Below are 14,366 nucleotides of genomic sequence, written 5' to 3' on the forward strand. Positions count from 1 at the left end.
AATCTCGATAAATTTTTTTTTACTTATATTCTCTTGATGTTAAAATTAGTATTATATAGTTGTTGAACAAATGTTTTAAATTTATTTTAGTTTCAAACAATTGTTAAGCTAAAAAAACTAATAAAATTAATATATGAAGTATAAAAGTATTTCACATTTTCCTTGTTTATTTTTTAGTTATTTTTTTTTTAATTTAGCGTGAGAATAAAAAGAACATAAAATAACGCATTTTATATGATTTAAACTTGGACCACTTCATTACTATAATGTTGCGTGATCATGATAAGCCAATAAGAGAGTAACATTTGGAAGTTTTAACTTATGTTTAAAGAAAATATACCATATTAGTCTTCAACCGCTGCAATACTCAAAAATTAGGCTTGGCAGATTTTTTTGTTTTGTTTTATCGGTCAGTTGAAATATGGTACAAACTACCAAATGAATTAGTTTGTAGCAAAAACTGTAAAGAATTTCGATTAAAGTTAAAACAGTTTTATCTGTATTATATTTGTGTTAGTAAAATAAGTAATTTTATCAAGTGTTGATTTAATTTTAAGATTTAATATAGGTTATAGTTCAATTTTATTAGCAGCACCACTACTCTTTTAATAATGAGTCATTTTTCAATGTATTTAATGATTATTCATCTGACTAGTCTATTGTTAAATTCCTTGATGCATTAGGTTTTTATTTTTGTTGTTTGTTAATACATTTAAATATTTGACGTTGGTCGTTCTACATCAAAGCGTAAATAAGTATAAGTTTATGATTAAATTTTTGCTTTTTATGTTAACCAGTAAATTTTATATCAAGTTGTGTTTTTATCTTTGTTTTTATAAATAAAATATCTGTGTTAATACTTTTTTTTATTTATGTCTATTTCAGTTTAAGTGGTTTAGGTTTTTATGTCTAGGTCCATCATATTGACAACAAACTTGTAACTGTATACTAAACTATATAAATAAGCATAGTTGTTGATTAAAATATTAAAGTTCAAAATAAACTAAAACAATTTATTTACACTTAAATTTTTTTTTATCCTAGCTTCTAAATAAATTAAATTTTTGTCTGTCCCTGGTATGAATCTTTTAAAAATGCTTTAACTTTATCTCTTAGTTAGTTTGTTTCTAACATTAACTTTTACTGTTCAAGATTTAAATCTTTCATTTTTTGCCTCTAATATAAGTAAGTTATAAAATTTTAGTTTTCAGTTTCTTTTTATGTTACAGATATGGTACTAGCTAAAAAACGCTTTACAAAAATGCAAAATTGATGTTATGCGTGAAAAATTAAATGTGCAAAAAATCTCAAAATTTTCTTTTAAAATTGTCTAACGCTTTATCTAGTTTTTTAATAATTTTTACACTTATACGTTATATTTTGACTCTAACGACATTATTAATTTACGCACAAACTATAAGTTTAAAACTGCGTATTTAAAACTACTCAGTATAATTGTAATTCAATATCAATGTCAAATTTTAAAACTGTTGTGAACACAGTAAGAATATTTAAAAAAAAAAAAGTTTGCAAGTATTAGAATATATTTATAAAAACTTATACTTTTATTTACAATAAATCAGTTTAAATTTTGTCTTTATATCATTTTTAAATAAAAAACATTTCTCTTAATTTTAACAAAATAAAGAAAAAAAAATCTAATTTACTGTAATAATTCACAAATAGTTAATAACATTTCACTAAATAAGTTCTAGTTTTACTTGAATGAGTTAGCTTCAGCTTATATTTTGTTAGTTACTGATAAAACAATAACTTTAGTGATGAAAACATATAGTTGACAAAAAAGATAAAAAGCAAGTTGTCACTATAATTTAAGAAGTACTATATGGTAAAAAAATTACAGCTTTTCATTTTTTGTTTGTATTTTTTTAATTGCGTAAAGATGCTATTAGCTATTCAAGTAAGCACCCTTTTTTGTAAACAATTAGAAGTTATATACTTTAAAAAAATATAATTTTAAATAACAGTAAAAAGTTTTGTGTTATTAATAAAAGGTTGTGGTCATTTAAAAAAAAAAACCGAAATGTTTACTTACAAACTAATAAGGATTTAGTTAAATATATTCGTTCGTCTGAAAATTTTAAAAAGTAATATATTTATACATACCAGTAGCTTTTATTCTTGAAAAAAATTAAAAAATAAATTTCGAAATGACGTAACTTCTAAACATTAATTACATATACATTTAAATAAGTCCTATTTAACTTTTTTCCATACTGTATGATGGTAATTATAATGCATTTCATAAAGGATTAATAAAAATTTTATCTTAAACATTTCTAAAGCTAAAAAATTCAAGTTATAGTTTCAAATATGAAATATGTGCCTTTGAAAGACTTTATTTAAATTATTAAAGCATATTAGTTTTTCTAGTGGATATTTTTTTCAAATTCTGTTTATTTTTTTTAAACACTCCTGAAACATTTATTGCTTTTCAATATTAACGCAATATACTTCTTTATCTTTTAACATTTTATGTTTTTAACTATTTATTTGAAAACTTAAATATATAAAGGTAGGTGGATTTATTGAAAACAGTATATATGACAAAAGAATCATTTTAAAATATATATTTTAAATATATATCCATCGAAAAAAGCACATTTTTTTTATACTTACTAAATTAAAATTGTTTTTCTTAAAAACTCTTTTTTTCAAATTAAGTCTTTCTTAAATAGATTTTTCAAACACTGACGTAAAATAGTCACTACTTAATTTAAATAATGTAGTAGTTTTTGTTTCTTTAATTTCAACCCAAAATATTTTAGTTTTATTAATTCAGTTTGGTCGCGTCAACATTTCGCTTTAAATACGCAAAAAAATGCTAACTAATGTAACAAAAAAAATTAAAAAACAACTAAAGAGCAGGTTTATGTTCTATTAAACAACAACTGTTTCGACAGATAAAAAATGTCGATCAACTCAGTTTGTAACAAAATAGGGATATTAGTACCTTATTGAATAATATCAATATTATTAAGAACTATTCATGCGTGAATGAAGTTGAAATTAAAAATAAAATATTATTTTTGCTTAAAAAAAATAAATGTACTACATCATAACAACAAAGCATAAGGCAAAAATATATTATTTAGTATGTTATCATTATAGAAAATTAGAAACTGAAATGCTTTTAATGTTATTATTTTATCGCACGTAGTGTGATGTTTTTAAGTTTTTATGTTTTCTAATATTAGATAATTTTACTAATTTTCTAAGCTTTTTATTATTATTAATATCTCAAATTACATCAAATATTCTTATCTTGTATATTTTATAGAATTTTTCTGTTATTCCAGCAAAAATGACCTAATTTTAAATAAAATTATTCATTAATTTTTCCGCTCAAAGTAATTAGTTATGTTAGTGACGTCATTAAATTCAACATAAAAACATCATGGCATAATTTTTTTCAGTACTGTAAATATTTCAGATTTAAATCATAAGTTAAGATTTGTTTTTACAGTTTTAAATTTTAATATAGCTAAAAATTTATAAGATAAAATATAAAAACAATCGCTTTTAAATTATTCTACAAAAATATTAAAACTTTCAATTTTATTACCGAAGATTTAACTTTTTTTTAAAGATAAATATAGTATATTTAAAGTTGCAACAGACTAAAAGTAAAAGGCATTTTGAGTTTAATACAATTCTTTTATTTTTTAAAGTAAAATATATTTTGAACGTTATATAGGAATTGCATAGAGAAAAACGTTTAATATATTAATTGTTATACTTATTTGACTGTTTGTTTGTAGTTCCATTTATATAATATATATTTTAAAGAATTATGAGTTAGTTTACAAAATAAATTTTATATATATAACTGTGTTGTTGGTTGAGTCATAAAGAGTTTTATTTAGTTTTTATTAGCAACAAAAACAGATACTGACAATTTAATTTAGCTGTACTTTTAAAATAAACTTATAAAAAGAAATAAAATTATTAGTTTTCACAGAAATTTTAAAATTTTACTAAAAACTATTATTTTTCCATTTTAAAACTATCTATGCAAGATACCACAAAATGCTATTCATAAGACAAAAAAAATAATTTATTATTTATATAGACCTACATGAGTGTTTTGTATGTTTTAAAATTAAATGATTTTTCAGAAATGTAAAACCTTGTTAGTTATTAAAGATTTTTAATTGTCAGAAATTGTAGTGACAAGTAATTTTAATAGTATTTCAGGGTTTTCATACTCTCAGTATGACTGAGTTTATGAATGTTAACGAGAGAAGGATGCAAAGGTAAAAATTAAAACATTTAAGTTTTCGACTAGGTCTAGAAAAAACTAAAATTTTTCTTATAACTACCTTAGCTTTGGATAAAAATGGTATGTTATAGATATAGATATGATATGTTTTTCATTATTAATTTTTACCACCTGTAGTTCATTTTACAAGTTCTATGCTTTGTCTAACTATTTTTTTTATTGTTATCATTAATGATATTTATATATTTATATCAAAAAAAGTTCGCACTTAAATTTAAATAACTTCAGTAACATTTTTCAAGTTACTTGCAATAAGATAGTTTTTTAATTTCTTGTTTTTTAGATATTCAGTTTTACTGTCATTAAGTCTCACGTTTCAAATTTGCCATAAAACAGTTTTTCACTATGTCTTGTGTTTTACATTTTTCATATAATGTGTCTTTTTTGGCAACTTTTGATTTGTATTCTATTGAAGTTTTAAATAAAGCAATAATCTAACTTCTTCTTGCTTTAAATTTGTTAAAACTCAAATTTAATTTATTAGCATTAACACCTAAATTACATTAAATAAGCAAGCAATCTATTCTATTTATTACATTTCACGTTCTTTTGCTAAAAAAGAATTGTGTAATTTGCAATGAGGTGCTGTTATCTTTGTTGTATTGTATAATAAAAATATTGATATTTTTTTCGTAAATAAAACATATATTTTCGAAAATGATCGTATTTATTTTTATAGATATAAAGTTTACTATAACTAGTAAAAGCAAATTTTGTATAGTTAATTTTTATTTGTTCAAGTATAAGTAACTATTTCAAAGTTTATATATATTTACAAACTGTTTAATTTTGTAGTACGAAATATTTTTTAGAACAGTGACTTCGAATTAATTTATTTTTTTTAAATTATACTACTTATAAAAATAACTTTTTATAGCTCATTACAGTAGTCTTATGTTAAGGGATTTTCCGAGAGAAAAATATTTGCGCAACCCCTGACCAAAATACCACACTACACCATTGGACTACACTACACCATGTTGAACTTTATTTCTAAAACAACTAATTCTATTTAAAAATTACCATTGTTTCACTTTTATTTATGACTTTAGAAAACTCTTAAATTATATACTTAAGTAGCATTTTTCAAATTACAAAATATGAAAATAAATTGGTAGTAGTCACAAGCTTAATAACACAAGTTTATAAACAATTTTTTAAAATTGCCTTGTTTTAGCTAATCACCTTGCTGCTAATCAACAAACTTTTTAGAGTTGTAACAAGATTGGGATTGAAATTTAAAATATTTTAATATTGTTGTAATTTTGAGTTTTAATGGAGATTTACTGAAACAAAATTGTGCTATTACAAAGATACGTTTAACATAAATGTTAAATGGCTTAATAATTGTTTGTTTTTATTAATGTAAACTTTAAACAAATATATCTAATACTTGAATACAAAATATAGTTTCCTCTGTAACTATGTCAAAAAAATAATTTTATTATCATTAAAAATCAGTACTTAATTGTTTAAGTTGGACCTAACTATTTTATGATGAGACTGTTGTAAACGCAGTTTTTCAACTCCATGTTTTATCAAAATATTTATCAATAATGTGAAACTTCACTCAGTTGCAATAAAAATACAAAAATGTTATGAAAGTTTGTTTGTTTTAACTTAATTTTAACTATATTAAAGTTTTATTAAAATTATGTTGTTAATCAAGTTGAGTTGTTTTAATGTATTAATACAGCTGAAGTTTGTATGAAATAAGTAGAAAGTTGAAAATGATAAAATACACCTTCCGGCTTTTTTATTTGACCTACCGACTTAAAATACTAACTATCACTACTACAGTATAATTGTTTTTATTTTTTAGAACAGTGTAATGAAACTTTTTGAGTTCATGTTATTAATATTCATAAAATTTAAAATCAATGAACGAAGTTAAACTATATTTTTTTAAGATTAAAACCCTACTTAAAAAATAAATAAATACACGACAGTAAACTTATAAATTTTTTATTAAATGTGTTTTCAATAATATAAAATCCTTTATTTCAAATCTTATAATAAATTTTTAAGTACGCATTATATCCTGAGAATGTATTTTAATACCAAGGTAACTTCGTACAGGAAAAGTACGAAAGATCTTTTGTTACATCACACGATTTTTCATACCATACATCTTTATCAACATCATACCAAACTATTTTTGATGATTCATTTTGAAATATTAAAATTCTATCACCCAATACCACACTCTTATTGTTTAAGATATATGGTTGACGCTTTAAAACAACAAATGTTTTACAGACGTTGTCAAACACTTCGCAACAATCCTTTCCTTGACCAACAACAAATAGCTTATTTTTTACAACAACTGAATTTTGAAAACAGTTACGATTTATCGTATTAGGTATAGGTGACCATTTATCAGCAAACACGTCATATGATTCTACTATTTTCAACGCTCCTTGATTCATTCCACCTGTGACCACAATGTTTCCTTGAAAAACTGTACAAGCTGCATTACGTCTTGCTTCAATCATTCCACAAACTTCTTTCCAGTGTTTGTTTATCGGATCGAACTGTAAGCATTTGTTAGTTATTATACTCCCATATGAATGGTAGTCAGCATAATTACCCCCAAAAATAAATATTTCATTCATAAATGAACAAGCACAAAAATTTGATGTTGCATCGACCATATCAGTTACTAAAGTCCATTCATTAATTAGAGGTGAATATTTTTCAACAGATGGCTTTAAATTATAATAATTACCACCGAAAACATAAATTTCACCCTTAAATAAACAGCTTCAAAAATCCATCTACCTTTATTCATTGATCTAAGTTCTTTTACAATATTCATTTCTTTCCATCAATTTGTTGTACTTTACTCACAACTTCATCCAATCTATTATGATAACCACCACAAATAAGCAAGTTGAATTTATTTTGGTTACAATACCGACTTGTGTAATAAACACTAGACTTATATTCAGAGTATTTTTTGTTGTTTGAAACTGTGTCCAATATGTTTACATGATCACTTTTTGTATAACATAATGAAAATTTATCTAAAAAATATTGTAATGCATGTTCTGACAACAAAGGAAATCGGACTTTAAGTAACAATTTTTTCGCACACTTGCTACGCTCTTCACTATTGTGTTCCAACCAATTATATGCTGCATTCAACACTTCAACCTCTGAGTGAATATTTAATTTCGAACTTCCAAGTAATTTTGCAGCAAGACTAAAGTCCAAATTTAAAAAGTTTTCAGTTTCAACTACCATTGCAAAACAACGTTCTATATAAATCAAAGAAGACTCGGCGACACTTGCTAGGTTGTATAGTTGAGCAAAACTATAAAATACTAAAATAATTTTAACAGCTAATTTATTTTGGATGATTTTGATGAACTTTTTGTTTGTATCATCTTTATGCAAAAGCTTATTTATTTTCATAACTGAAACTATTTCGTGTTCTTCCATATTTGGTACATCTAGATAATATAAAGAAATAGTTACAACGTTTTAAAAATTTTCGAATGTATTGGAAATATCTTGATTGCTGTTTTTATAAATTAGGTTCGTATTAAACTATACAATTTCTAAATATAAGTTTCATATTATATTGTATTTGCAAATAAAAACATAAGTTATCTTTTAGTCGTTCTGTGTGTACTGATAACGTTTTTTTTTAATAAATCATGTTTTACTTTACATCTTACTGTGTCATTGATCAAAATTTGTTTTGACTTCACAACAGGATTATTTAAATTGAAAAATTTTTACTGAACTTTTGATTTCATTGGGAAGGGAAACATTCATTTTTGATTTTATAAACGTTTCTGAACAGTTCGACTGTAGAATTATTACAGTCAATATGATTACACTTAAAAAAATTCTATAAAATGTGTTTATCTCAGAATTTAATTTTTTTCTATTTAACAAAAACACAGTTAAGTTTAAACTTAATATTTTTATACAAAAGTAAATGCTACTATTAAAGATGATCACTCGTGCCTTATATGCCCTTAATACCTTAAAATTCACTTGAATTAATTTAAACTTTTATTTCAAAGTAGTTTACAGTTTATAAAACTTAAAAACCTTTTTTTAAAACAACTAATAAGTAATATTAAAACATCTGCTTTATACTGTAAATTTATAACCTTTTTTAAGTATTAAAACATTTAATTCATTAGAAAATTAAACTTAATAAAATTCATTAAAACTTAAAATAACAAAACGATCAATATTAAATATCAGTATATTTATCTAACCTGTATCATTAAAAGTGTTGTAAGAATGCACTCTTATACTATCTAAATGTTTTGTAAATGACTTTATGCAATTGTTTTTAAAACAATCGACTCCTGATTTTCTGTAAGTTGCACCAAAGCTTGTTAATTTTTCATGGTTATCTTTAATTTTTATTATTTTATCACTAATGTTACTATTACTACTACCTGACATGACTTGATGATGTTTTGAATAACGTTTTATAAAAAGATCTATAAATAATAGTTTATATATTCAGTTTTTTCAACACTAATTTATTTTTTAATTAAGTAAACCAAAATGTTAGTCAATCAAAATTTACTTTAACAAAACTTAATGTTTATTTCAAAATTTTCTATGTTTAAACACATTTAGTATTTTAATGTAGTAATTATACTTTTTATTAAAAGTCTTTAATTAATTTCTGATAACATGGTCAGTAAATCAGTTTTTTGTTTTAAAAGAAAAGAAATACACAAAAAAATATTGCTTTATTTAACTATTAAATACGTTATGATAACTTGTTATAGTTCTATTTTATATATGTACTGGTAAAAAATATTATTTTTATTTTCACATACAGTTCAAATAAGTACTTTATAGCTTTTTCTATACTTTAAATTCGTTGACCATATTCTTAAACCTCGATTTTTTAATTGTGCAAAACTCCATAGAATTGTAGGTATGGTTATAGTGTACTCTAAACCGACATTATAACCCATAATGAATAAATGCTTTTAAAAAAAGTAAAAAATTACATAACTTGTTTACACTTGTAAACATTATAATATAAAATCTTAGTTGAAATGTTATATTGTTTTGAAAAAATTAAATTAAAAACACTTAGTGAGTTTTTAGTTTATGTAGATCGTTCAAAACTTTGTACTATTATTAACACTAGAGTATCCCAAATTTTTTTCATCAGAAAAAATATTCCAAAACTATATTTCGAAAAAATTAAATCAGTCCCCACCAAATAAAATTTCTAAAAACACAAATATTTAATACAACTAAAACCCTATTTATTTTTTTCATTTATTCTAAAATATTTAGGAAAAAACTCAATTTTCCTAGAATAACTAATATAAGTTATTAGAGTAATCTCGAATGCGCCTAAACTGTTTTATTTTATTTTAACCATCAAATCCCTCCCAAATATCAAATTATAAACTTATGGTCTCTTTATTAGTCACGACCCTACTTTGGCCCTTTAGCAGCTTTTGGCTAATTTGCTCAAATGACCCTTTTTGGAAAACCCTGGTGCAACCTGTAGTGTTATAAAAACTTATAAACAAAAAAAAAACTATTAGTATAAAATAAAAAGTTTATAAAAGATTGGAAATCAGCAAAAATATAATTAAAAAAAAATCTAATGAAATAAAAGTTGAGCGTTTAGATTATTTCTTCCATTTACAACTAAAAATGAATATTTTTTTATATATTATTATTCACTAGCTTAAGTCTAAAACATACAATTAAAAGACACTGTATGAAAATATTTTTTTTATTAAATTAGTTTTTTTTCAAACTAACAATATACTAAAGGTAAACTTTAAGTTACAAAAAAAACTAAATAAAACTGTTATAAGAGTTAATCAAAGAACTCAGACTTATTAAAAAACTGTTTCTTAATCAATTATGCTACAAAACCACCAAATAAACGACCAGTAGCAAGTTTAAGTCGGATATTTGTAGTTTTAAACTACTTGGAAGAGATGTAAATTAATTAGCTTTAATTTTTTCATAAAGAAAAAAATATTTTACTTTTAACTTCGAATTTTTAAGCATAAAATTAATAAATAATAAAGAAACTGATTAGATTTCACTAATTTAAAAACCCTTTTTAGACGAGAGCTTAAAGTATTTTAAAAAACGATACATTACTGCTTTTAACGACTCAAAAAACAAAATAAACCGGTTATCTATCAATTCAAAAAAATAATTAATGATGAAGTTATGTGTAAAGAATATTTATGAAGTCATTAAACATCTTAGAGTTTTATTAAAGCTAGAATTATTGATAAATTTTTGTACTCAGTTTTTAGTTTGAAGATGAACTTAAATATATATGCTTAGCTATTATAATGGAAATAAAATGTTTAAAATGAAACAATAAAATAAAATACAATTAATCAAGTAAGTTTTTTTTTCCCATTTATCTAACAAGCCTTTTTGTCGTATTTTTGGTGTTGCCTTGTGTTTTATTTAAATTAACTGTACACAACTTAAAAAGATAAGCAATATAAATAAATTAATAAAGTAAGTTTCAACACAACTTCAACTTTAATCTTATTAGAAAAAAAGTTTGCGAATTGTAATTAAATTTAAAATAAAAAAATACCAACTAGAATAACAAACAGTTTTACACGAGTTAAAAAAGTTTATCTTTTTGTATTGATGTATTTCTCTAAATATCTAATTTAGTATAAAACAGATGACTACAGGTATTTAACTTTAGATAGACCTCTTTAATCTTTTTAAATTTTAAATTATTTTTTATTGCAGCATTTTATAATAAAAAATTTTCAGACGCTAAGTATATTATTATTTATCATTTTAAACTAGCATTAAAGTGTGTTATCAGTAAAAGTTATCAGTGTGTTTCATAACTGTAATGACGTAGAGACATACGTAAGAAAATATGTGTTTTAAGGATTGTGTTTAAATAAGACTTATTATAGTTTGCTATGATTAAAAGTGACTACACTTTAAAAAAAATCTTTTATGCACCTTTTTTATTAAGTTCATAAAGAAACAAATATTCAATTAATTATTTTCATAGCTTTTTAATCTGACTAAATAAATTTATCCGATTTTTGAAATATAGCCTTGCAAAATGTACAAAAGCATATTTTAAAAATCCTTATAAAACTTTGATAAAAAAATAATGTATATAGTTTTATTTTTTTTAACATTTAGCTATTATCTAGCAAATTAATTTTTTAAATTAAAATTATTTAAGAAATTAAAAGTAAGCTAAAGAAAAGAAATAATATTAGGCATACCAACAAAATTATTAAATATATTTTGTTTTGCCGCTTTTATCCGATTCTTGACTATCTTTATTATGATCTGACGCCAATTTTATTTGTAGTAGATTAAGCTAATTATGTCCTAGACGTTGGGCTGTGAACAACTTGGCTTCATCAATTTTTCGGACTTTATCGCTCCAGTGCTTATGCAATCAACAACGCTAGGTTTCTCGCAACTTTGCCTGCCTAAAGAGTCCTAAAAAGGACAAAACCGATCGTAGGTTGCCTCGAATACTATTAATTGATATTAATAGTTTAGTTTAAACTGTGTTGGTATATAGTACTAATAGTCTATTTCATGTGAGAACTTAATTGAACTAAAAACAGTTTTACACTTCGTAAATAATAGATTAAAACCTTTGTATACTTTATAATGTACAATTGTCACTAAATTAATAATTGTTCTATATAGTATAAAAGTGTAAAATCTGATTTAATTATTTTTTCGGCGCATGTCACTGATTTTAGCAAAAATTTACCAAAAAAAGACCATTAATTACCCAACTTGAATTTATCATTGAAAAATTCAACATTACCAAACTGATTAAAGTTAATTTAAGTCGTATAAAAATTAAAAAAAAAAAACTGAATTTTAAAAACTACAACCTTTTGTATATTATTATGATTTATAATAGAATATTTAAATTGAAAAGAATTAAAAATAATTTATATAAATAATAGCTTACCGCTTAAAATTATTCCGAAAGAAGTTGTTATAGATTAATTTTTCATTGATAGGTTTTAAATGAATTTAATAAAAAATGTTACTTTTTATGGTATTATTTGTAATATGTCAAAAGCATACAATCATATCTTAAGTTTAATGATTTAGTTATATCAAATAAACTTTACGGCGGTTCACAGAAGTGTTTTATCAAAAATATAATTAATGGGTAGTTTTACACTACACATAAAGTTGTCAACAATTTTTTTTTGCTTATGCAATATAATAATAAATTGATTAGTTTGAACATATTGTATATATAATTTTAATTTAACGTATATTTATTCATAACTCAACTTACAATAGTATTGTAATTAATGTGGATATTGAGTCCAAATAGTTCCTATGGAATCAAAAATCATATTTGTAAATTAAGGGTAGATATGGTACAAGATTAAAATTAAATGTGTTACAACAATTACAAAATATGCACTTTTTATACTGTTTTGTTTTAGTTTTCGTAAAAATCTTAAACCTACATATTGAAAGCAATATAATTTATTTAATTCTTAAAAAGAGTACAATTATTTTCTTTAAGTTTACCTGATAGTTTTTACTGCAATAAAAAAGTTTAAGGTATGTTTTTTTTAACTCCACATTTTAAATATAATCAGTTTAAAAAGTAAGAATATTAAATCAAAATTATAAAAGTTTAGCATCAAAAAATTTGTTTATTTAAAAAATGTTTTTATTACTATTAAGTTTATAAATTGTCAATACATTTACTAAAATAAATAAATTGGCTAATAAATAAAGGATTTTCGGATAAAGATTTGTATAAAATATGCACAAATTCTATTTCGATAAAAAATATATTTAGTTAGTTATATTTTAAGAAGCGTTTTTAAAAAAATTGTTTAAAGTATTACAGACGTTCAGATGGAACGCAGGCTTAATTTGATATACTAGTACTTACCATGAAAATAATAATATAAAAACTAGTTATTAGTGCACGTGATTTTATATACAACATTAATAAACACATCGTGAAATAAGTGAAAGAAAAGAAACTAAAACCAATGACTTCTGATAAGAGCCCAGTAGGCACATATACTAAATACTAAACATGTTGTTGAAATGTACAGAAAATAGACTGGACGATCAATTCTTCTATCCACATTCTATCAACAAAACCCTTCTCGATTGTTCATCATACGATTTGCAATCCTATCGTCAACACGTCTTTTTGTGCGTTCTCTCCCCCGGTAGTAATACGCCGACTCGCGTCTCTCCCGTCACTAATCCGCCGACTCGCGTCTGCAAGCTAAGTTTTAAACTCTTTCTCTCAAATTTACTTCACACTTCTTTTTCTCATTTTCTATTCTCAATACTAGTTGTGACGTCACTGAAAACATTGAAATTCTTTAACTTTAACTCTCTGAAATAAAACGAAACATAAAATGTAATGATTGGTTTGTTACAACCTTATGACACTTAATTTTTGAAAGAGTGGCAACCTTCATATTTTAAAATTTAATTGATTTTTGTGTTCTAAAAAAATGTTGTAATTTATGAAACGTAAAATAAATATTTAAATCGGTTATCATATAGATTTTTGATAAAATAGATATGGAAAGTAGTATCAGTGATATTGTATAGAACGTTGCAAAAATAAAATTACATTTACTAATTGTCGAAGGATAAAAAGTTAAGAAATATCAGACCAACCCAAGATGTTACTTTAACTAAATAATGGTATGAAATTTGTTCTAAAATTTTTAGTATAATATTAAGGATTTTTCAATTTTAAGTTTTCTATAGCATCATTTAGTTTAAGGTTGGCAAATTTTGAACTTGAGCAAGAATATTTAAGAAAAAAACTTTGTTAGTCAAAATTTCAGATCAGAGCAAGTAAGTTATTTTATTTTTTTTTATTTATGTAGTTTAGACGTTTTAATTTCTTTTAGAGTTAACAACATAACTTTTTTCTAACTGGATAAGTGTTAATAAGGGTATTTGAATAGTTGTTTGATTTTATCTAATGTTCTTAAACTGTATTGTTCTCAAAAAGCTTAAAATATTTTAATTTGATTAATGTGAAACTAGCTTTTAACACAAAAATTATTTACTT

The 14,366-nt window shown here is 23.1% G+C and overlaps 1 protein-coding gene across 1 annotated transcript; it reads right to left on the minus strand.

Moving 5' to 3' along the window:
• Positions 1 to 6,357: 6,357 nt before the first annotated feature.
• LOC145836244 (kelch domain-containing protein 7A-like) lies at positions 6,358 to 6,957 on the minus strand. Its single transcript, XM_082944063.1, has one exon. The coding sequence runs from the start codon at positions 6,955 to 6,957 to the stop codon at positions 6,358 to 6,360; it is 600 nt and encodes a 199-aa protein (XP_082800189.1).
• Between the last annotated feature and the right edge of the window lie 7,409 nt (positions 6,958 to 14,366).

This window comes from Thalia democratica, chromosome 5 (assembly GCF_965202585.1).
Source record: "Thalia democratica chromosome 5, ktThaDemo2.hap1.1, whole genome shotgun sequence".
Taxonomy (NCBI): Eukaryota; Metazoa; Chordata; class Thaliacea; order Salpida; family Salpidae; genus Thalia; species Thalia democratica.

Excerpts from the sequence above, each read along its gene's own strand:
- LOC145836244 (XM_082944063.1), bottom strand. The coding sequence starts at position 6,957 with ATGGTCGATGCAACATCAAATTTTTGTGCTTGTTCATTTATGAATGAA.